General features: G+C 40.6%; 1 protein-coding gene across 1 annotated transcript in view; it reads left to right on the top strand.

Annotated features, from left to right (window-relative positions):
* dcc (DCC netrin 1 receptor) overlaps nt 1–26,309 on the top strand; it is a 370,318-nt gene that overhangs the window by 258,737 nt on the left and 85,272 nt on the right. The window contains exons 14-17 of the mRNA XM_046066250.1: nt 4,427–4,476; nt 21,369–21,510; nt 23,554–23,664; nt 25,354–25,548. Coding sequence (XP_045922206.1) covers nt 4,427–4,476; nt 21,369–21,510; nt 23,554–23,664; nt 25,354–25,548 — 498 coding nt within the window. The remainder of the gene's footprint in view (nt 1–4,426; nt 4,477–21,368; nt 21,511–23,553; nt 23,665–25,353; nt 25,549–26,309) is intronic.

Genomic DNA, 26,309 nt, shown 5'->3' with positions numbered 1-26,309 from the left:
TCTCTCTCTCTCTCTCTCTCTCTCCCACATTTCCTGTCTCTTCTGCTGATCAAATAAAGGCAGAAAAACACCCAAAAATGACTTGAAAAAACAAACAAACAAAAGAGTGAACTGGACCCGACAAGTGGAAGAGAGTCAATCATGAAAGACAATCTGAAGAGGAGTTTATCCTGTATGTCCTGGGTTGTTTAAAATGAGAACATTCTCACTGAATATAATCCATGTTTACACACTCAGAGCTCTCCTGAGACCAATATAATTAAAACAGGTTATGTAAGTCCAGTAATAAAGTGTCATTAGCATCTTTATTTCTTGGATGTTGTTGAGGTTGTCATAATTTCCAAAGCATTGACCACACAGCATTTCAATGTAAATCTCCTTTAAATAAGGGCATACAAAAATCAATAAAATGAACAAAGCTAATAAACAGGCTGTTGGTATTTCAAAACACACTCTGTCCAGAAAATCTAGGGATACTGAGAGTGTGTGCTGTCTGCAGTGTGGCTCCAAGTGGTCCCAGTTTGAAGCTCTGCAGCCGTTCAGCTGAGACCAGAGAACTGCTGGACCAGGTGCTGCCTATTACCTGACGCTGTGTGTGTGTGTGTGTGTGTGTGTGTGTGTGTGTGTGTGTGTATGTGTGGATGTGTGGATGTGTGATTATTGGTTTGGCTGAAGGAGTGGGAAATATAGAACGACGAGCCAAGCAACAGCGGCACACACTTTATGTCTATGAGAATGTGACCCCCACCCCCTCTCTTCTCTCTCTTCTGCTGTCAGTTGTTTCATTAGGGGACTCGGGGGTCTTTAATTAAGCACCGGGGATGAGGAAGGAGCTTCTTCATTTTAGAGCCTCTTAGCCTGACACACTAATAGAGTCCACACACACACACACACACACACACACACAAAGAGGGAGGCTGAAACAGAGGATTCACTGTAGTGTCAGGCTAAGAAGTCTCCATCCTCATCCCCGTGCTTAATTAAAGACCCCCGAGTCCCCTAATGAAACAACTGACAGCAGGAGAGAGAGCAACACACACTTTATTCTCACAGACATAAAATGTGTGATGCTATTGCTTGGCTTGTGTGGGAAGAACAGAGCGTATCAACAGAAATATGGAAGTCAATGAACAAAACCTGAGCACAAATCATCTACATATTACTAGGGCAGACCCGTCAAAGATTCAATGCTTCGATGGGCGGAGCCTGATTCGACTGACCCAGCTTCACTGGTGTTGTGCCGAGTTGTCCGCACCTCGCGGGACTTTCCTGTAATTTATCACCGTTGATGTACCTCACAAAGACTATTTTAACCGCGACGTGCATGCTGTTGTGGGCAGCACGGCATGCATGCAAAACTAAGCGGTGAAGGACAGGCGAGAGAGAAAAGGGTCTTCAAAAAGCCTCAGTTTAGCTGGAAATTTACAGTGTAAGTCGAATGAATAGAGACTGCAGCTCTGCAGCTTCTCAAGATTAAAGCGGAGCTTCCTGTGAACCCAACCCCCCCTGGCTCACAATCACCGCGAACATAAACACACATGATTCAACTCGAATATAGGCAGGACTTCACGACTCTGATTCGACTATGTAAATCCTTAATCGGGGACAGCCCTACATATTACACATGATATATTATACAATAAACCTATTCATAAGAATTCATAAAGTGCCAAAGTATTTAAGAGTCAAAAGAAAGGTAGGTGATATAACTGTGAACACAGAACTAGTGCAGTTCACAGGGTCTGATGTGATGCCTCCCTGTGCTTTTTTAGATTTTTTAAGTTCAAAATGTGCTTCTAACATCACAGCATTAATAAAACTGAAACAACACAACAATGGTGAAGATACTGCGAGATATTCAGCGCTTTCTTAAAACTTTATAAAACTCTTACAACTCTGTTTTAACACGTTAGTTCCTAACATATATCAAACCTGTGCGATGGCGGTAACTCCGTTTCAACAATTCACTACCACATCAGAGCGTATATAAGCCCCGCCCAAACAAGCGTACCACGCCCTCGCTGTAGCAGAGCGGAGCAGCTGTACTGTTTATTCATTATGAACATGTCGCTTGTCAAAAATGCACCAAATGTCACACTCCCCTGGGTCCACAGCAACACACCCGAAGTCGATTGGATGAATAGTTCTGGACCTATTCGAAACATAAACACACACAGATTCCTGCCTTTATTAGAGAGATACAAATGAGCAGAGTTGAGTTTGATAGGCTACAAACCTTGTCAATCCAGCAAACACACCCCAAGATCAATTCTGTCATGCCCAACAAGCATTATTTTCCACACATGAATTACAGATACAGACAGGGTTTCATCTATCATTTGAGGTATCTGTCCTTACTAAACGTGACACTGTAGCATTATGTCACGCTGCAACTGGGTCTGCATTTTCCATTCACCTGTGTTTATGTGCATTTTCAATTTATGCATTAAAGAACCGGAGTGGAAACAAATATGTCTCGCAATAAAGTTTTTATGCTTGGCTAAGTTGGAAAAGTTGATGTATTAATCACACACTGTATAAAACATGGACACAGTCTCTGTGACGTCCCCCATCGGTTTCTGAAGAGGAGTGAGTGGGAAGCTCAGTGTGGGGGCTCCGGCCGTCGCCATCTTGGCTAAGTCCTGGCTTATCCAAAATTGGGCAAAGAGGTGGAGCTATCAGACAGCATCCACCTGTCACTCAAAGCAGCCATGCCCTTAATTATGCATAACTTTAAGCTTTAATATAATTTAAACGGGCCCATACAGTTGTTGAATTTTTTGGCACTGGCTTCCACTTTCAGCCCCGCAGGTTGCCACTTGCTATTAATAAAAGAAAAACGTACTTTAGTTTAAATTTGAAGCACAGACTTGATATCACTGCTGCTCAGACGGGTGTGTTTATGTTGTCGTTAATAAATGTCCACACACAGACAGTGAGAGAGAATAGAGGCATCTGTCCAGCTGCAATCACGCCATAAAAATGATCTGAAATAACACCCTCACACACAGATGCAGAGTGGATGTATTGTGAATCTTCCAGCTGTGCCTCGATGATAACAATGACTTGTGGGCTAATTGAATCCACAATAAAACTGACACACACACACACACACACACACACACACAGCAGCTGAATCAATAGATAAGCTGCCGACAGTTAATCAGGAGTCTGGTTCGACAGACGCAGAGTTCATTCAAACCCAAACACTTTGATTCTCAATTTGAACGTCATACTTTGTCTGTGATTGGCGGGACAGAACCACATGTCTGCTGCTTCTTCATCCTCTTCGTCCTGCTATTCATCCACTACCTCTTTGTTTTTGCCATCAATTTCTGTTTCTTTGTTTTTCATCTTCTTTGTCTTCATGTTGTAGCTCTCCGTCCTCTTTTCTGCAGATTTTGTTTCTTTCCTAAGTGTTCTTTGTTTTCATCCAACGTGTCTTTCATCATCTTGATTTTCTTTTTCACTAGCAAGGACCACACAATCGACAGGTAGGATTAAATGATTTGTTGATGATCGAAACAGAAAGATGTACGAGGCTTGCAGTTGCTGAATAGACATTTGAAAGCGTTGTGGGGAAGCTACGATAGGGAAATCCGCCGTAGCATCCGGGCACGACGGAGATCATGAGGCAGGACAGAGAAAGGGGTGGGTGGGAGGGGTGCAGAATGCGAGAGTGAAGAAGAGGAACTGGGACGTGTGGGTATTTATGGAAATGCTGGCGGTGACGATGTCGATGTGTGGTCCCGCTCCTGAAACCACATAATGTTTGTTTGTCTGTTAGTCTTCTACTTCCTGCTCTTCATTTTCCTCAGCTTAGCCTTCTTCTTTTAAACTTTAAGTGTCTTCTGTTCCATCTTCTTTGTTTTCAACTTCTTTTCTTTTTACCTCATTTTTCCTGATCTTTTCCTCTCCTTCCTCATATGTCAGAGGGAAATATCGGATCTAATAAAATAACCAGTTCAAATTTATTTTAAATTTAAATTAAGAGTCTTGTTAAATGTCCTTTGGTGTTGTGGGTGTGCTTGGTGTTCCGATTTGTAACTGTGCTCTGTCAATATGCTGCTATTTTGGCCAGGTCTCTCTTGAAAAAGAGGTTTCAAATGTCAATAAGATCATCTGGTTAAATAAAGGTTAATAAAAAATAATAATATATCTGTGAAACATAAAAAATGCCACCTAAGTTAGGGAATCTATGTCTCTAGTGATGTTCAGCTTCTTTAGCACAGCTCTCCTGTGAGATGCCTGAAGAAGTTTCTAAGTTAAAACATTTTATTTTCTAAAAGGGAAACATGGACACTGTATACTGTAATCTCAACATTTACACTGTGTCTGAGGTGTCTGGATGAGCAGCCAGTTTTATCTCTGACTCATAAATTACCTGATATACAGTATTTACACTGTTTCGTGTTTGTCTCTGCAGTACCCAGCGCTCCTCCTCAGAACATCACCTTAGAGGTTGTCCTGTCCAGGGTGAGTTTCCATCTTTATACTTTTATTCCCTCCTCTCTCTGTCCACATCTCTTTACTGCACCAGCAGTTCCCGTCAACAGTGCCCGTTTGTCGTGAACTTTCTTTGCTGGAAACTGCCATATCTCAGGATAATTATTCAAGACTTTGTGTGAGTCGCACTGAGACACTGTTATTCCATCTGTCACTGACATTAGCCGTTTAACATTTGCAGCTGATTTTCCAGGTTTCTCCACTATGGAAGTGACTGAAGTCACAAACCGTGACACCACCATCAGTCAGCAGTTGCTCTCTGGTGATCTGGCCTCATTTTACTGATTGATGTGATCAACTAATGTGTATATACAGAATATATATATATATATTTTTTTTTTCTCCCATATTCCCAACCCAGTTACTTTTCCTCTACTTACTGTCCAATCTACTCATGTGATTTATGAAATACTTTAGAGGACCGTACAACAAATGTTCATGGTCATTATGTGAAAAGATATTTCATCATACAAAAAGTAATGACCTCCATGCCCAAATCAGCCCAACATATCCAGGACCCTAATGCCTAGCTTGCACCCATCTACCTGAGGCCAGAGTTGGGTTGACCTCCAATATGAATATGTATAATGTGAGGCAAGGGGTGAGGGCCGTTTTCCCCTGCTAACAGGAGAAAGTACTCGAAAGACCATTTTTTAAAGAATAATTTAAGACTGGTTGTCAGTGTCCCTGGTTACTAGCCTAAGGTGGAGTTGGGGTGACATCCAGTAAAAATAATACCTAATAGCCGATCACATCAGCTCCTTTCACTCTCTAATCGTTAAAAAGCAGCAGTTTAATGAGACGACAGGAGAGTCCAAGCTGGGGGAAACTGATCCCAAAGATAAACGTATAACAGTCCATGTATATTTACACTGTTAATTTACTGAACTTCAAATATTATATACAGCATCCCAAATATGCTTTCAATGGCAAATTGTGGTGAATTTCCATGTTTCAAGTTGTTTTAGAAAATCAGACAGGGCTACATTCTAAAAACATGTTTCCATCATTCTTGTCTGTTGACTGCATTCCGGTCATATCAGGGTACATTTACATGTGCACAGCAATGCAAGTAGCGATCTGGCCTTTTACACAAACCGAGAGCTTCCTTTAATAATCCCGCTGACACCACAGCATTTATTCTGATGATCCAAAGGAAATGGGGTTTGGAGATTTGCTTAGAGTGAAAAAGTCAGCTGCTGCAAGTGACTGTATTAACCTGGAATCTATGCGGAACAGCCCATACGTGTGTTACTGTTTTATTTTGGTGTCCTAAGATTACTGAAGGTGTCCATGAAATGATGCGCCGCACATCAGGGGCTCCAGCTGTGATCCTGCAGCTGATGGTTACAGGTTCACTCCAACACAACAAACTGTGAATGATTATTGGTAGGAATCAGGATCAGCAACCGGTTTTCTACACGGCAGCTTGGCAAGGTAAAAGAAGTTGTTTACCGTGATGTTTTAGCTGTGCTGGTTCGCACAAACCAAAGCAGAGCCCGTCACCTGATCCACTGACAAAATAGCACCAACTATGCCCATGTCTAGCTGATGACAAAGTCCAGCTAAGTCTGTGACCAACGACGCCAGATTAATTTTACAAGCGGGAGAGGGGGGATCTCTATAATAAACATCATGAATTAAGTGGGCGGGCAGATTTTGATATTTCATAATTACCATTAACCATAAACCATTGGGGGAATTGAAACTCCAGCAGAAAGAGCGATGAGAAGGACAGTGGAATCAGAAGAACTGGCAAGCCTAGACACTTTATTTATCAGAATCAGATCTTTTCATATCTAATCATATATATTTTACAGTTTATAGTTATGGATTATCGGTGTGTTTTCTCGCCAGAATCCCTCACAGCGCACAGACCAAATGGAACAGACCCTGAAACTATCGTGGCTGATGACGAGGCAACTGCAGAAATTAAAATGAGAGCTATCTGTTGCCAGACGGGCCAGTGTAAAACGCACACTTGTGGTCTAGACAGGTTGTGGGCGGGAATGATGGAACGTATGTTGCAAACTAGGAGCATTTGCGGGGAAACAGTGAATTAAAAAGACTGTGGAACAGGGGCTTAAAGTTGCCGCCCATGTCTGTGACAAAGACTCCTGCTGGTTCACCGATGGAAGTCTTCTTATGTGAAGCAGCAGCAGGAAATGCAGAGCTTCCAGCAGCATCCTAATATAAATTAGGATTATATTGACAACACTTTGGCTTCCACAATTTACACATCTTCACTGCATTGTTTTTTTCTGGCACCATAAGCAGCTTAAACTGCCTTTGCCAGCAGCCGGCTTTGAAAAACACTAAATACAGGAGACTACATTGTTAAATGATGTACAAAGGAACTTTTGATACTGTTGCTGGTTCTTTAATGCGCCTTACACCTTCATCTGTAGGGTTTAAATCCTCCTTTAATGGCTGATGTTGTCTGACCATAATGTGCCTTGTTTGAGTTGCTCTTGTTGCACAGTCAGATGACACTGTTCGTCAGTTGTTACGTACCTTCTGTCTCTTCTGTTCATAGGTATAAGAGAGTCTCTGGTCAAGTACTTGAAGACGGAGATTTTTACATCCTGCATAGAAATTGGCAGCAGTGAAAATGATTCATGTTTCCAGAGTCAACGTGAACGGCTCATAACTCATGTCCATAAAGAGGAGGTTCTGTCTGTCTGTGGAGAGCTGACCTCATTTAGTTTCTGTCTGCTTAACTTCCTGCATGTGATTGATATTTCCCTGCTCATTGGCTCTCAGGTCAGGGCTGATCGATCAGTGATGTCAGAGCTGCTTGACAAAACCTTGTGATATAGCAACACTGGGAGTAGCCGTCTTTGGGAGTAAATATACTCAATTTTAACAACGTGTAGTAAACTTTTATTTATTGTATTTACCTGCATTCTTTGTGTGAGACTGGAGGACAGGGCCGAATCATCCCAACCCAACACTAGAATATCATCTTTACCTTCAAAACATGTGCCCGGGTCACACGTAACAGCAACACATAGTACCCTGGTGTGGGAGGCGTTGGTCTCATTCGATTTCCAAAGAAACCTAAAATAAATAGTGTAAATAGCAAAAGTGGATTAAGCCGTAGAGGAGGACACAACCGATGGTGGTGTGGCTACCGGAACGTTGAGTGTCAATGAACATTAACACACGTGAAAATCAAAAAACAACGCTAAAATTTATTATTTTTGTTCATGAAGTCACCTGTTATTAGGAAAAACACAACAACTGTGGATATGTAGGTAAGTCATGATCTTTTATTTATTTTTTTTTATTTTATTAATTTCATCAGTGAGTTGTAGAGGGGGGAAGAGAGCACGAGAGTGTTACTTTGTGGCTATAAAAACGCTGTTGATACAATGTACAGATAACCTGCAACCCCTGCTGGAGCAAGTGAACTATACAAAGATCAGTATTTAATGTTTAATTAGGCTATAATCAAAACTCATGTTAGGTTAAAATTTTGTGACAAACCGGAAAGGAGTCGGGACAACTGCTTGTAATTCGGGACTGTCCCGGATTTTTCGGGATGTCTGGTCACCCTCGCGTTGACCTCATCACCCAATGAGGAAACACCAACCTCAGCTCAACAGGGCGTGTGGACTGACAGTAATAACTTCACCCATAATGCAATGTGGCTGTGGTGAAGGTGGTTCTGATAATAAATCACTGCCGTGTTGGATGTACGTATGTTGTATATCCCATCTACACATAGACTGTCTGAACTAATGTGCAGGCTTCACTTCACTAAACAGCCAGTTAGAGTCATTAAACTGGGCTGCGTGAATTGGAAAAAATCATATTGCGATTACTGTGGACAATATTGCAATAAAATGGTAACAGATGGTATCCTGAGTCTAATTGCTTGATTATCAAGGAAAATGCATAAATCACAGTGAAAATTGTGTGTGTGCTCCTTCTCCTTGTGTATAGTAATGGTGTGAAAACCAGAGGAGACATTAAATAAAAAGTATAATGTTCATTTAATAGTATACTGTTAGTACAATGTTAATATATTAATTGTTACTATATTCATTCTATTTTCATATAATAGAATACCAGGCTTATACAGTTTACCACTAGTATAATGTTGATTCCAGTTGGACAAAACAGCAGTTTCATGTTTTTGGTTTGTTTTCAGGCATTAAAAGGGTAGGTTGGAGTCTTTACTCGCACATTGTGCTTGTTAATCATTTTTCCTGTTGCAAGTGAAATGGTGACGCTGTAGAGCCCTGTGTGGGTGTGGATAATAAGCAGACTGCAATGCACACATAGACTAGAGTGTCACACACACAGCACACCTTATAGTTTAATTAAATTGCACCCTTGTTGCGTTTATGTAACCGCACAGGGTGACATCGCGATTGCAATTGTGATTAGATAAATCATGCAGCCCGGCTAAATGAAATATAGGTCACAGAATTGTTGACCAAAAGTTGTCAGAGATAGCAATGGTAAGTAGTTAAAAGCAAGTAGATATGTACCATTAGGAGCAGCCATAGCAGTGAAATTATTTGTGGTTATTTGGCGTGATGAAGGTAAACATATTAAAGCATCAGCTCTCTGTGACGTAATGGTGTGTATTTAATGGACAAATCTTTAGAAACTGCATGTGATGAACTCCTGCAGCATCCTGTTAGCTGCTTAATTGCCACACACACACAGTCAAGCAGTATGGGTGTGTGTTCTGATTTAGGGTGCCTTCAGGGACACATTTCAGACTGAAGACTAGTTAATTGGGCATGGCTTGCCGTGGGTTGAGTCAGTGTTTGTGGTGTAGTGGTTAGGGTTAGGGTACATCTTCAGAAAATGAATTAAGTCCATGCAATTTCCCCAAAAGTGACCTAACTAAATGTGCGTGGGCGCATGTGGTCAGTTTCTCTGCAGCTTGTTGCTGAAGAAGAAAATGTGAAGAATTCTGCTCTCGTCAAGTTTCTGCTGTCAAACCAGCTATTCAGACAAAATGACATTTCCTTAACTTTTCTCCAGTCAGTGAAGCGTTACTGTCAGTGTGTGTGTGTGTGTGTGTGTGTGTGTGTGTGTGTGTGTTGAATGCTTGGTTGAACACACAGCCAGAGTTTACATTATGTCAGTTTGTGGGGTTTTTACCCAGAATTCTCCAGAGAGTCCAACGGGGGGTCACTGTCTCTGTGGCTGTCAGAGTCAGGATCAGGAGTGGATTCTGGGAACATCCAGCATACCGCAAAATCTGAGCTCCACTAATGGTTCAAGAATAGCTTTTGGAAGTGTTCCTATTGGGGCGATCAAACCTCCCAGTGAATCTCTGCAGGAGTCAGATGTGTAACTTTGGAGAAGCCAGAGACTCATTTAAAGATTAATTTAAAAAACCAGCAGTGAGGGGTCCAGCTGAGCTCAGTGTGATGTGTTCATTTGACCGCAGGGGACATGAGTCCATTACAAAAACTCTCAGTGAATGTCTGTCCATGAGAAGCTGTGCACATATTAGTACACATATATTCCCTCTCATATTCATGCATTTTCACTGTCAACAAGAAAAACGCGCATTAAAGGGATTTTGAAATGAACTGAAGAATACTGAAATACTGCATCTAGGTCTACAATGATGTCCAGTCAAAACAGATAGAGGTAGCAGGACATAACTGTTCTCCGACCTGGTTTTCTTTCTGGTTTCATGAGCAGTCAGTAACAAATATAAAATCTATCGGTACAAGGACTCCGTGTTCACTGCATCCAGATTTCTTGAGTCTTGAGTCAATTTATATTATTTTTATTTTCTGTGTTCTTATTAAATATGTGTAATGTAGCAAGGAAGATGTCCTTTAATACAAGCATTGTAAATAAATGCTATTCCATAGCAGTGAAACAGAAATTCTGTTCTTCATATTCATATTTTTGGAAACAGTGTCTAAGTTTTCAAGTCTGTGGGTGGCCATTTCCCATGGCAGCAGCCGTTGACTGACATCTGAGAGCCAGTGTTGCTAGGAGCTGCGCTGTCGGACTGGAGAATGTCGTTCCGTATATCCTACGGGATTTGAAACACCTTTTTTCATCATGGTGCAAATAGTGCTGATTATGCACAGTTAGCTTTTTGAGATGTCTGTCTCTTTATAACAATCTGCATTTAGAATCCCCATCTGGCTCGGAAAGCGGAAGCTTGCAAGCTAGTAGGGGTGTCCCGATTTGGATTTTAAATTGAAAATCAATCAAAGGTCGAAATCAAAAGCAGGACTGGCGATCCTCCCAGTGTTTTTCTCTCTCCACTCACATGGAAAAGTAGGCACGGGTGGGAAAACAAGAAACAGCACTTCAAAAATGACAGAGTAGGTAGCCTGCAGCTGCACCTTTCAGCTTTACACCATGGCCACTGCCTGAGTCGGAGATGTATGCGTGAATTCATAAAATAAAATCTGTTGTCTTTACAAATCAAGGTGGATTTGGAGAATCGTGACACCCCCATAAACTAGCTTGCAAAAGTTAGCAGTGGTTCCCACCAGATGTTACTTTTCATTTTCAACATTTGCTAAGTCATTGGCAGCTTCTGCACACTCAGTTCTAAACCTAACCAAACTGCAACCTTAATGGGTCCATAGAGAGTCACAGAAGTTTCTACCTTAAATCAAGGTTGGGACAATGGTTGATGACTTCGGCCCCAGAGCTGCCAGCTAGGTTTTTGGAATTAAAGTATTCCACCAGATGCAACATTTTGTAAAATGCACTAGGAACACAGGAACTGTATGAGGTCCCCCTTTCAAAAATGCATTCAAACCGCTAATCTGGAGAAACAGTGTACCATGTTTTTACAACAGGTTCCAAATGTGGAAATCACAGCAGTTCATCCTTCAGCCATGAAATATATAAAGGATTTACTTTATACTGAGACACAAAAGACATCTTCTATGGGTAAAAATGGAATTATTCAGTTAATTAAAATAATCTCAATAGTCAGAAAGATTATTCCTGGTCTTTTCTGTAAAATGTAATGACAGAACAGAACATTCTCTGGGTTTTTATTACAGTAATACAATCTAATTTTTTACAAATGTTTGATGTGTAATTACACAGTTTCACTGGCTGCAATTTGGCTGCAGAGTTATTCCAGGAACATTTCTGATTCATGAAGAGTCGCTGGACATGACCTTTACTGTGTCAGAGGAAAGAAGAAAGTTTTACTTGTAAAAGTTTCAGCCAGTTTGAACTTTCACACACACACACACACACACACACACACACAGAGTTCAAGGAAGTTTGTTTGCCTGTAGAAATGTACGCTCAATACACTGTCTTTTAGTTATTGTTTCATTCATTCATGCAGTCAGTCACTTATTAATTAATTATTTTAATTATTCAGTCAGTCCTTTATTTTGTTTATTCATTCATATCAACTTGAAATCCCAGTCTTCTCCCTGCCTCATCTTTGTCACACACCCGTGATGATGTCACTGAGCAGCAGATAATTACCGTTAATCATCTCAGATTCCTTGCTCTGATGTTTTGCTTGGAGTCGTTGTGGTAACGGGATGATTACACCCTCCAAAACAAAAACAGAAACATAATCATCTTTGGTGTCGTTCATCAGCTCTATTTCATTCTCCAACCGTCTTCTCCTCTGAATCAAACAGCTCCACCCACCTCATCAGGAGTACATCTCCTAATTAGACAGAGCGGTAAACAGCCAAGCTCAGGTTGGACCAGGGAGGGTCCTGTGACCTGGAAGTCAGGAGTTTGATCCCAGAGCATTTTGGAATGGTCCTGAGGTTTTATCTGTATTCTGAAAAAAAGTTTGACTGAACGCCTCCTCATTTTAAATAAGATAAAATAACCATTGAGTTCTGAGCATTCAACAACTACATCTCCCATGATGCTTGCCTCTGGGGTCTTCAACCAAAGAAAAAGTAAAGCTATTTCCTGTGTGTGTATAAATTGCAAATAACACATTGTGATGAAACTGGTTATAAAGTGGAAATTACACTCATGAGTGACCTATAAATTAATGCAAGACATTTGTCCCTGAGACATCAGAAAGAAACCCATTTTAAACAGAGGCGGGATGTGTTGCTAAAACGATTAGTCAAATGATCGATTTGATAATCAACTGATGTTTGAATAATCAATAAAAATGTGAAAGAATTCATTTGTTCCAGCATCTCAAATATTTTTTGTTTTTGAACTGTTGGTGTGACAAAACAAAACATGTTAAGCTGTCTGCTTGACTCTCGTGATGGGCGTCTCTCAAATGAACCAATTAAACGATTCTTAAAGGAGACTTATCTACAAAGTTATAATGTTGGATGTTCATGTTAAAAATGTCCAAAGCTTCAAATAATGAGGTTAAAGTGTTTTAAAGAAATCCCTGTCGGCCAAAACCTCAGATTTCCTCCTCTTCTGAAGGCTTTGTTTTGAACTGCTTTTTCTACCAACGTTCTACGACACACGGAGCTACACAGAGCCATATATGATCATTTCTTGGCAAAGCAACAAGCTCAGTCTGTCTTCTATACCGCCCAGCGACAACAGCCTGGTAACATGCTTCAGGTCTTGGCCAATCAGAAGACAGAGGCCTTTGAGAGGGGGGGCCTTAAAGAGACAAGAGCATCTACAGCTTGTTTCAGACAGAGGCTGAAATGAAGGCCTACATGAAGAGCCAGCATAAGACAGAAAATTTTTGTTTTTTTTTACTTGGAATCATGCAAAGCTGTCGTACAGGAGTCACAGAACTATAATATAGGACTGGAAATGCAGTATAATAGGTTTCCTTTAAAAAAAACTAATCAACAATAAATATATAAGTAGTATAACTTCATGATATACAGTTTCATTGAAAAAAAATTGTCAATTAATTAAAACATCGTACTGTTTTGGCGCACTGTTTTCGAAGCATTACTGATGTAAACAAACTTTCACAATATAATAACTCAGATATAGTTGTCATCTTCTGTCATCAGTGTGAGAGTGACAATAGCTTCCACTCTGTTTGAATGTCAATGTGAAAACTTTAACACTCAGCAGCTGTCTTTGAAAATCCTTAAAATATTTTGTGTATGCAGAGGACCAACTGCTCAAAAACACCTCCGTGTGTACTTTAGTATATTCAACACAAACACAAACAGCTGTTTATTTTATGAACACACACTGCCAGGCATTGCATGTTGTAATGCAGCGCAAATAGAGACAGTCTGCCCTCCATGTGATTGCTCCTTGTACCCAGAGGACATTCACACACACACACACACACACACACACACACACACACACACACACACACACACACGGTCGATGTAGTTGCAGCACTCACCCAGAGGACATGAACAAACAATCACAGATTGAATTCAGGGAGTGTTTACTCACCTGCCCCTGTGTGTGTGTGTGTGTGTGTGTGTGTGTGTGTGTGTGTGTGTGTGTGTGTGTGTGCGTGTGTGTGTGCGCGCGTGTGTGCGCGCGCGTGTGTGTGTGTGTGTGTGTGTGTGTGTGTGTGTGTGTGTGTGTGCGTGTGTGCGTGTGTGTGTGCGTGCGTGTGTGTGTGTGTGTGTGTGTGCGCGTGTGTGTGTGTGTGTGTGTGTGTGTGGAGGTCACAGGGTAGATGGGGTGTTCTGTATGCAGCGCTCACACTGCAGCTCAGCATACAGAAACAGAAGAGAAACCCACTGAATTAATTCTAGATTCAAGTTTTGTTTTTCTTCAAAGCTTTTTCATCCATCGATCGGACAAACTGCTCAGCAGTACAAAGTACATTTGGAAAAACAATAATACTGACTGTATGAAGTGTGATTTCAAGGCTCTAAAAGTCTAAACTAAACTTTTATGCAGAGCAGGTGAAACAGTCAAAATTGATGATTCCTTAAACCTAATTGGTTTCTGGACAAAGGTGTCAGCTGTCTCCCTTGTTCTTGTATTTTGGCCTCGGTGACAGGTGAAGCTCAGTGATGTCACAGCTAACCTACCAGTCACATGGTACAACAGTCTCTGACATTACCCATCACACAAAATCCTATTTGTACATATGCAACATCAAGAGTTATTCAGACTGAAAACTATTGAATGAAGCATTGGTTGAGCATTAAGTGTGAAGTCTGAAGTGTGTCAACTCGTCACAATAGCATCAATTTCATCACAGCTCCCCGAACTGTTACTGTACCTCGACTTCTTCTGTGCGTTATGCAAAAGGTATCAAAGAACTTGAAGTTAGGTGATGCTACATGATGCTACGTGATGCTATGTGACGCTGTGGATGTGTGTTGCATGTAAACTTTACAGGTTATTTGTACCCAGATGTTTGGGCCATGGCCACTGAAAATTGTCTATTCTGGTTGGCTGGAAGGTGTGGATTAACTTTTATCCGACACTATAACTGGACTATCCCATAGGAAAGCAAAATCCAAGATGAGATCTCAGTTGTTTCCTTCTTTTCTCCTAAACACAAATGAGCTGCTTTTAATAACAAGGTGAGACCAAAGGCCTTTTCTCCCACTTCTCAAATTCTTCTCAGGAGAAACAACCATATGAAATCTCATTTATGTCTGACTCTGATCAACACGAGATCTCTAACTGATCTTAAATAAGTCTCCTGAACATTGGACCATGAGACCAGAGAAAGAGCTCAAAGAAAACTCAGCTATATCTCCTGGGATCCCATGATTCTTCTCATATTTCTCAGTTTTCTCATATTGGCCTCAGGAGCAAAAAACATATCTCTATCTTACTCTGATCAAAAGATTATTATTATTATTATCTGTTACAAGTTAGTGAGAAAAATAAAATAAATTTTGACCCAATACTTTGACATGATGTTTAGAGATTAATTCATTAAGGACCTAATGCACGCAAGAACTGAGATACAACATGTATCTGTCATACAGAGTAAGCACTTTTACTTTTGATACTTAAGTACATTCACTATGGAATACTTTTATATCTTTTACTTGAGTAGAATTTTGAGGACTTTAATTGTGGAAATGGTATTTCTCCTCTTTTAAGTAAAGGAAAAGTGTACTCTATTTAAAGACAATAAGTCCTTCACTGTTAATTTTAGCTGGATGGCGCAGTGGCAGTGTTGTTGCCGCAGGGTAAACCTCCAGCACGGTTCTCCAAGCATAGACAGTAATGTGATACAATCAAGCTCACAAACATCTCCCCAGAGCTCCCAACTGCTTTTTAGGAGCAATAAGCAAGACATTAATGATTTCAAAAGATACAATGATGAGATCTCATCTGTTACTTTCATTTATCCTATTGTAATCTCAATTCAGTATCCACTTGTCTTACCTAAGTCTCAAAACCTCATTCTCTCTTCATCTCATCCTTTTCTCCTAAGGAGTTTTAGGAGCAAAAATTCAGATTGGAGTGATCTCAAAAAGATATACTATTGAGATCTTAGTGTTTTCTCAAGAGTTAAAGAAAAGACTATTCTGAGCAAAAGATTTTTCCTCTGGGATTGTGTTTGGAGTTTTAAATGAATGTGGTAGTCTTCATATATAAAAAGGATAAACCTTTCATTGAGAACCACACAAATTTTATTTCAAACATGTTTTATATTTGCATGAATCTAAAGTCCAAATTGAAGGCGCATCTCGAAACCACCCTCTGCTTTGTGCTGGGTGGCTCTTACCTCTGCAGCAGCCTTTACCATCATGGAATGTACAACTTGTTGTTTATTATCTCTTTTGTATATACAGCTGGCTCATCAATAATCTAAATTCACTGTAAAATATCTATCAATAGTATCAATATCTTGTTTGTACAACTTGCCATTTTCTATTAATTTATTCTAAGTTAAAGTAACACATTGAAATTTGCACCCGAGTTCATTTACTTTACAAGGTTAAAGTAGTTTAAAACAGAAAACACAACCGGTTATGGTAACACTTAAAAAAGTCTGAGAAAGAGATTTGTTTATAGGCTAACCATGAACTGACATCTAAAAGTTGTTTATCATAAATTCTACAACTAATAATCAATCACAGTTCAAGATTTTTTTCAGGACTCACACAGGACAAAGCTTGGTGTGGTGTGAAATCCTGATTAAGATTATTATATATATATATATATATATATATATATATGTATATATATATATATATTACACTAAGTAATATTAGCAGTGCTTTCTTTGTTCGTTAAGTTTCCCTCAGACATCTCTGCCTCTTGTGATTATGACTGTTTTTTTTCTTATTATCAGTATTTATTATCAGTGCAGACCTCCCTGCATTTTACTCGCATCCTCTGAGGGGAAATTAAAAAAGACTGAGACTCCGCCTGTTAGAAGGCTGTGAACGAGGCCATGGCTTCTCTTGCCCTGCTGCTTTACAATGTCTCCATCTGAATACAAAGCAGCTGCAGGGGGGATTTCTGCTCCCGACATTTTCTGCTCCACTCAGAAAGAAAAAAAAAAACGGGGAAATGATTCAGTGTTACAGTACAGCCTGGGGCAAGTTTACCTCTAATTCACACAACGAACGAAAGTACATTTGAAACCGTCTTAATTGATCCATGGAGCCTGTTTAGTTCAGTGAGCGCAGCAAAAGTGATGAAAGTGAACTACTTAATGAACACAGCAGACTGTGGTTTCGTTAGCAGCAGGTGGAGAGTGGACTTCAACCAATAATACACAATGTAGGTCTGATGGCAACCAGTGAGATGGTTCACACTGTAGACACACTCAAGCAGCACAATACAATTGCAGCCGTAGCAGCCATGAGAGCAGCAGCAGAAGCAGTAATTGAAGTACTAGCAGCAGTAATAGAAGTACAAGCAGCAGAAATAGAAGTACCAGCAGCAGTAACAGAAGAAGAAGAAGTTTTATTTATATAGCGCCTTTCCAGAGCTCAAGGTTGCTTTACATGGTACATTTACACACTAACACACAACTTACAATCACATAGGATACATATAGTCACATTTAAACAAAATACATGTTAAATAGATATGTTTTTAACTGTGTCTTGAATGTAGCCACAGATGAAATATTTCGAAGTGAAAGGGGCAGTGAATTCTATAATTTTGGAGCATTAACACTAAATGACCTTCCACCTACTGTAGACGACCGGAAACGAGGGATGGACAATAAACCAAGTTCAGTTGATCTGAGAGACCGTGCAGGGCGGTAGGTGAAAAGATCAGACAAATATGGGGGTGCATGACCATTTAATGCCTTAAATGTTAGAAGCAATACCTTAAACTGGATACGTAATGCCACGGATAGCCAGTGAAGGTCATGAAGCACCGGAGTAATGTGAGCAGAACGTCTGGTGGAGGTGAGAACTCTTGCTGCTGAGTTTTGAATGTACTGTAATCTTGCAATAAGTTTTTTGGGAAGACCAAGAAATAAAGCATTGCAATAATCCAGACGTGATGTGATTAATGCATGGATTAAGATTTCAGCGTCAGCTAAAGTGAGAGAAGATCTTAAACGAGCAATATTCCGAAGATGAAAGATAGAGTTTTTAACAAGAGAAGAAATATGAGAGCCAAAAGATAGAGTTGAGTCGAATAAGACACCGAGGTTACGAGTCAGTGATGAAGGCTTAATATGGAAAACATCAATATAGAAGGACTGGTCCATCCTTTTGACTGAGGCAGCAGAGCCGATCACTAATATCTCAGTTTTATTGTCATTTAATTTGAGGAAGTTAAGGGACATCCTATGCTTGATGTCCCTGATACATGCAGTGAGTAAATCAGGCAGGGATGGCCTATCGGAGCTGGTGGTGAAATAAATTTGGATGTCGTCAGCATAGCAATGGAATTGAAGTCCATGCCTGCGTATGATGTTACCAAGTGGGTGTATATAGATGATGAACAATAGTGGACCAAGAACTGAAACTTGAGGAGCACCCTGTGTAAGTGAAATAGTGGCAGAATTATGACCTTGTATGCTGATATAATACTTTCTGTCGCTGATATAGGAAATAAGCCAGATATCAGATGCCGATATCAGAAAGCCGAGAAATAAGTAGTTCATGGCAGACTGTGTCAAAAGCAGCGCTTAGATCAAGGAGCATCAAGATGTTTATCAACCCTGAATCCATGGCTAAACGAATGTCGTTAACCACACGCAGAAGAGCAGTTCAGTGCTATGAGATAGGCGAAAACCTGACTGAAAAGGTTCAAAAAGACCATTTATATCCAAATAAGATTGCAATTGCGAAGCAACAGCCTTTTCAAGGATTTTGCTTAAAAATGTTAAATTGGATATTGATCTGTAATTGTCCATGTTTAGATGATCAAGGCCAGGTTTTATAAGAATGGGGGTCACCGCAGCTGTTTTTAATTCTGCTGGGACAATGGCAGAAGCTAAACTACAGTTTATCATATGCGTTATGAATGGTGCAACCTCGAGGACACACATCTTAAGCAAAACAGTAGGTGTAGGATCGAGCCGGCAGGATGTAGAATTTGACTTCACAATGAGATCACTTATGGCAACAGGAGTAGTCATAGTAAAAGTAGAGAGAGAGTTTGATGAGTGAACTGGACCAGATAACATTAAGTTTGATTCACTTTTATGAGTGTTTTTGGTGATGGAATAAGTGATAAATAGAAGTACTAGCAGCAATAATAGAAGTACTAGCAGCAGTAATAGAAGTACTAGCAGCAGTAATAGAAGTATTAGCAGCAATAATAGAAGTACTAGCAGCAGTAATAGAAGTACTAGCAGCAGAAATAGAAGTACTAGCAGCAGAAATAGAAGTACTAGCAGCAGTAATAGAAGTACTAGCAGCAGTAATAGAAGTACAAGTAGCAGAAATAGAAGTACTAGCAGCAGAAATAGAAGTACTAGCAGCAGTAATAGAAGTACTAGCAGCAGAAATAGAAGTACTAGCAGCAGTAATAGAAGTACAAGTAGCAGAAATAGAAGTACTAGCAGCAGAAATAGAAGTACTAGCAGAAGAAATAGAACTATCAGCAGCAGTAATAGAAGTACTAGCAGCAATAATAGAAGTACTAGCAGCAATAATAGAAGTACTAGCAGCAATAATAGAAGTACTAGCAGCAATAATAGAAGTATTAGCAGCAGTAATAGAAGTACAAGCAGATTACTGTAGTAGGAAAAGTATCAGCAGTAGCCGCAGCAGCAGACGGTACTGTAATCATAGCAGTATGTCGCAGTGATGTACTTATATACAGTGATGTTATTAATAGTACTAACAGTCTGATGAATAAAAAACGAAAGCATGGTTGTAGTATTTGTCTCCCGGTAGAGAATTGTGGTGGTGGTGTTGTCCTCCTTCATGGATCGTTTGCCTCTTTCTGTCTCTGTGGGAGTTGCTCCAACATGAATTTAACTTCTGTATCGTTTCCATGGAGACCTCACATCCAACTGTGTCCTGTCAAAGTGGCTAATTAGTTAATGAAGCGCATGGTGATGCCCGACCAGACAGAGAGAGAGGGAGCGTGTTGAGGAATTTGGCCGACACACACATTTATTCAATTTGTCCCTTTCTTTCTTTTTCTCTCCCACCATCCTTCTGCCCCCCCTCCCTGTAATCAGTTCTGCTGTAATCAATTAGCAGGATGAGAAGCAGCAGAGGGAACAGGTGCAGCTAAATGTTAATGAATTCCTCTGTGGCCGTCGTCACAGTAACACTGGCTGAATATTTAAACTGCTCGTTGGCCCGGTGACTTACACCACAGCTGATGGAGGGAAACACACACCATCATTCTGAGCGTGTGTACGTGTGTGTTGATGTGACACCAACAACAGATGTGTGAATGTGTGTGATACAATCTGTATGTGTTTAAGTGGCCGCCTGGTTCTGAGCTGTGCGTGTGTTGCATAAAATGGATTAATCCTTATTTGGTGTCACAGTGCAGGTGATTCAACGTGGATGTTTTAAAGTTAACCTGCAGAATTTCTATGTAAACAAACTGTTACAGTAAAACATGATGAGAGAGAGAGATGGCTCAAATCGTTTCTAATCTATTAATCTTCATTCATTATTGTTCAGCCCACCTAACACACACACAGGGTCATACTGAGTATATCAGTGAATTGGCTGATGGCAGCTGCCTCACAGAGCGCAGCACACTGGGGGCCGAGCAAACATCTGCTGTGTGTGTGTGTGTGTGTGTGTGTGTGTGTGTGTGTGTGTGTGTGTGTGTGTGTCTGTCAGAGGTGGGTTGTTAACATGCAAATAAAGCAATTAAAATTCATGCAACACGCACCCAAACAAACACACACACACACACACACACACACACCGACACGTACTCATACACGTACAGATAAATACACAATGTATATACACACACACAAACGTACACACACAAACAGAGTCAGTGTCAGACTCATCTGAATCAAATACAGAAACACAGCAGAAACCAGACGGGCCCCTCTGCTGATCGCCGGTCAGATTTACAGTCGCTTTTCACACCTCGCTGTGATAAAAACACAGACACGCTCAGACACAATGCTAAACCACGTCATCTTTGTGACACATCAGGATGACAGGTGGTTTCAGTTGTTGTGAAATCCTGTTGTTGTTGGCGCTGATGTGAATATGTACTGCCTTGTAATCACGTTTTTATACTACAGTGTTTATTTATTCTCTGTTTCCTGCCCAGGGACTATAAATGTAAATGAGCTTATAGCTAACTCTGGTACATCTAAGTAGAGCCCGACCGAAATTCACACTATCTGACCCCTTAACATTGTGTCCCAAACTTCATGTTTATGGGCAGAACTGATCAACTGCAGTACCCAGTATCTCCGGCATCTCTGCCACCCAAGAATGCATCCAAAAGTTCCTCAGAAGTGCTTTTGCTTGTCTGTGCCCAGGGGCCCATTGTCTCATAAATAACTTGTTCACGTCTTCAGTCAGAGGATGTTTTGCAGCACGATTAGTTTACTCATTGTTGTGATTGTCTTTCAGAGCATCAAGGTGTCATGGCAGCCGCCTCAGCGCAGCGCCCAGAACGGCGTCATCACTGCCTACAAGATCAAATACAGGAAAACCGGTCGCCGTGGAGACCAAGAGGCCATCGAACCCAACAATTTCTGGTACCTGTTCACAGGTGAGTCTCCACGGTTTGATTTATTCTTACTATATTTAGTTTGATTTTGGAAGTTCAGGTAATTTAAATAGTGAAAGTTTTGTAAAACTGGTCTCTGTGTTTTTACAATCAGGCTAATTTTTTGGAACAAATTCCAAAAAAAGGACCTTGATTCTAACAACATTTCTATATTTACCCAGACTGTATATCAGTATGCAGGGATTTAAGGAAAACACTAACAAATGTTTTCACTGGAGGTCGCCTGAGGCTGGCAAAGCAGTCTGACATAAACATTCAATCAACACAGACGTAATGCGCGTTTGTGAGTGTGGGTGAGTTACACAGTGGACTGCTTTTCCTCTAAGCAGTCCACCGAAACCAAGAAATCTGCACATGTGCGAGTGTGTCTGCATTCAAACTGCCACCAGCTATTATTTCAATTTGAGGTGGGCAGGATTTGAATGAAACTGATCTTCCTTTTCATTATTTTCCACTGATGGTTATCTTCATCCGTCTGTCCGCACAGGAATTCATTCCCCACTGGCAGGTGTTTATGTGTGTATTGAATCTGATCTGCCGCCTGCAAGCCTGGCTGTCAGCAATAAACACTCTTTTTACTGACTGAGAATAAGAAACTGAATTTCAAAACATAAAATAAAGAACTGCTGCTTCACTCAGAGGATTAAAAGGATGACACATTGAACCTGTGTTAACACTTTCATTTTCACTACACAGTAAACTCAGTGTGACAAAGATCACAACATCTCCAGTGAGAAGGAATCAGAGGCTTTAAAACGTGTCTCTTCGCTCTGTAGCCAATATTTGAACTAAAATTGCTTGTAGGCTCAAACTGAAAACCAGAGGTTTGCTCCTTTAGGTTCTACACTGCCACCGCCAAATCATAAAATAAAATTGATCAAGAATAATAGTGTAAAATCCTGCAAGCCTACCACAGAGGCTGCAGTGCTTGTTACAGCCACAATATTAAAGCGCTGGATAGAACAAACAACATACTGATGATGTTTCTATTCTTAGATCTTTACCTGTGGAGCTTTGTTCTTAGAGCAACTCTAGAGGACAGGTCACGGGATCATTAAAATCTAAATGGTGCACCGATCAGGACTTTATGTGGAACACTTGCAGATTTTGAAACAGTTTGAGAAAAAAAGGAACATAACAAGGTTAGAAGACTGTGTCCAAATTCAGAAGCATTCTGAAGAGAGAGTAGCAAAGCAGGAGGAGCTGCGGGTCCCTGATGTATTTTATCCCACTGGAAATTCCCAGAAGTTGGACAGAGTCATTGCTTTACAGGTCATAAGCAAGTCTTAAGTCCAGGGTTAGGTCCTAAGTCACAACAAACAAGTTCCAAGTGTCCTTCATCAAAAGTCCATTTTTGGCCTTAGATATGATACCCCTAAACCACTGCTACTATTGCAATGGCAAAGAAGTCAGGGGAGTGAAGCAGGACTTTAGCAAATTCAGAACATTTCGTAGTTACAGTGTGAGAAAGCATTCTTTTGCCTTTTTAACAGAGATGTTCAAATAGTTGTTCATTGTTTGTACTGATGATTCAGTCAGGAGACTTTCATGACCATCTAAGCCTTGAAATGCTCGGTCCACATTGTCTGTGAGAAAATAAAACAGACATTTACTGCAGAAATGCTGGACACTGGAAATAACTCCTGCCACTTCGCAACTGTAGCTCCTAGAGCTCTGATGTCACAGCTATGGATGGATACCTCAGAGTCCTCAGACTAAATTGATGGAGAAACCTTTAGTCTGGAAGATATGTAAAATGGTACACTGAGCCATGATCACTGAGGTTACTGTTAAAACTTTTAACACACATTCATATAGCAAAAAAAAACATTCCTGGAACCACAAGTTTTGCCCATTTCTACACTGTTGCTGTTATATTAACTACAGGAATATGTATTGCAGCATGCATGGACACATGTATAGTTCACTTATACAGTAAGGTAGTTATTCTCACTTGTAATGGCATTCTCTCTCTCTCTCTCTCTCTCTCTCTCTCTATCTGTCTCCCCTTCTCTCTCTCTCCAGGTCTAGAGAAGGGCAGCCAGTACAGTTTCCAGGTAGCAGCCATGACAGCCAATGGAACAGGTCCGGCCAGTGACTGGTACACCACTGAGACGCCGGAGAACGACCTGGATGGTGAGAACAGAGAGAAAGAGAGAGAGGGTTTGTGTGTGTGTGTGTGTGTGTGTGTGTGTGTGTGTGTGTGTATGTGTGTGTGTGCGTGCGTGTGTGTGTGTGTGTGTGTGTGTGTGTGTGCGTGTGTGATCTGTGCAACAGCATGTAAATACCTCCACTGTCCTAACACACATAAATATTTCACCAGTTAAGGGCTGAGATGGATAGATGCTGGATAGATTTGCCTCAGGGGAGGAGGGAGGAAGGAGGGATCGGAAGGTTGGAAGGAGGAGGGGGATGTGGAAGACAGAGGGAAGGAAATTAAATGAAATGTTACAGCTAATGACAGATTTTCAATGAAACAAACACAAATAATACATAGAAACGCTTTACTTAAACTCTCTCATTTAGTTATATAGTTAGTTATATTTCATATTTATAGTTATTATATAAGTAATGTAATTATTTGATAAATGTTTTATGAGATGACAGAAAGTTATTTGAGAGAGTTTTTCTATACTCCCGAAAGAATAAATTCCTATTTCTATAGCAACAAGTGCTGAAGCAACGAAACCCAGAGGTTCCCTGCCTTTGCTTTGACTTCCACTGGAAAAACAGAAGATCTTTTTTCCTCTGCTTCTATTTAGTAAATGACCACCACACAATCTGTTCCGACTACTGTTTATTAGTGTGTAGGCTAATCAACATGCAAACATGCAATAAATCCCTCACGAGTGTTTTTGACGTGAGACATTAAGCACAACATGAGTTGAAAAACCAACTAGATAAATATAATGTATTTAGAAGCAGATTTAAGTGTTTATTAATGTATCTGACTACAATTATACTCCTTCTGTGGGGGCCCATAGAAGAAGGCTGATGTAAGGTATAGACAAATAATGAATGGCAATATGGTAAAACACAGTTGTAGTAATATAAAATATGTCTTCATAAGAGAAGTTATAATTGTTGACAACTATTATACATTAATAAACAATTAAAATGGTCAAATAGCTGCAGAGACTTACAGTACAGTTTGTTGTAAATTATTTAATTAAAACCATGTTTGTATACTCATTATACATGCTATATAGAGGGCGTTAAAGTTTGCAAAAAAAAATTTAGAAAATTTGGCTTTGGTCTGGAAATTATTTTACAGTACCTGAGGAAGATGCTTTTTTCCCCTGGAGAAAGAAAGTAGACAGCAAATGGGCTGGCAGTTCTTGGATTTGGTCATCTAATAATTTCTAGCAGACTAATTGGAAAAACTGACCTCTGGTTGAAGCTCAGGAGGAGGATGTCCTGGTCAGCAGGAAGCCAGAGATAAAAAACAAACACATCCATGCTAACTGTGTTTCCAGGCTGGGACAGAGGGAGACGCAAATCTCATTTCAATTGATTATCACTCAATAAAGTGATATGAACCGTCTCCCCCTGAGGCAGAGAGCGCGCTAATCTGATCTAATCTGATGCTGAGGAATAACACAATGTGTCAGGGCTTATTAGGGTTTAATACACAGCTAACAGAGTTAGCAACTGTTAGCCCAATTGCTCCAAGCACCTGCTACTGTTGCTGCTAACAGGGTAGCTTTAAAACCGCCAGTGGTGTAGGTCAGGGCTGAAGCCAGGACCACAGAAATACTGAGGTTTGAGATTATCACTTGTTGTCTTCTTGTTTGGTGTGACGTTTCATTGTTTGTGTCTTTGCAGAGAGTCAGGTTCCCGACCAACCCAGCTCCCTGCACGTCAGGCCGCTTCCCAACAGCATCATCATGTCCTGGACTCCACCCCTCAGCCCAAACATCTTAGTTCGAGGTTATATCATTGGCTACGGAGTGGGAAGTCCCTACGCCGAGACGGTCCGAGTGGACAGCAAGCAGAGATACTACTCCATCGAAAACCTAGGTGTGGGAGGGTGGACACACAGATTTATGGCCTGATCTCTGACAGATTTGTCAACATGTTATACTCCATTTCCAGGAGAATTTGTCCACTCGATGGAGTGGGCAGATTCAAAGGACCGGACCCAGGCAAAAAGATTTGTGCTTCCAGTACAGAGATACTTCTTCCCGTCTTTATGCTATGCTAGGGGAAACTGCTAACCTAGCTCTCTACAGTAGAGCTCCATCCCCAACCTGATCAGCCACAAAGTATCAAGTTTTGAGTTGGGGTTTGGGCTTTTTTGTTAAGCATCAGGCTCAGGTTGGGTTAGGGTTTAGGTTTAGCTATTTTCAAATACACTGCTCAAAAAAATAAAGGGAACACTAAAATAACACATCCTAGATCTGAATGAATGAAATAATCTCATTAAATACTCCTTTCTTTACATAGTTGAATGTGCTGACAACAAAATCACACAAAAATTATCAATGGAAATCAAATTTATCAACCCATGGAGGTCTGGATTTGGAGTCACTCTCAAAATCAAAGTGGAAAACCAAATTACAGGCCGATCCAACTTTGATGTAATGTCCTTAAAACAAGTCAAAATGAGGCTCAGTAGTGTGTGTGGCCTCCACGTGCCTGTATGACCTCCCTACAACGCCTGGGCATGCTCCTGATGAGGTGGCGGATGGTCTCCTGAGGGATCTCCTCCCAGACCTGGACTAAAGCATCCGCCAACTCCTGGACAGTCTGTGGTGCAACGTGGCGTTGGTGGATGGAGC

Source organism: Micropterus dolomieu, linkage group LG13, assembly GCF_021292245.1.
Source record: "Micropterus dolomieu isolate WLL.071019.BEF.003 ecotype Adirondacks linkage group LG13, ASM2129224v1, whole genome shotgun sequence".
In the NCBI taxonomy this organism is placed as follows: Eukaryota; Metazoa; Chordata; class Actinopteri; order Centrarchiformes; family Centrarchidae; genus Micropterus; species Micropterus dolomieu.
This window is presented reverse-complemented; position numbering and strand designations above follow the sequence as displayed.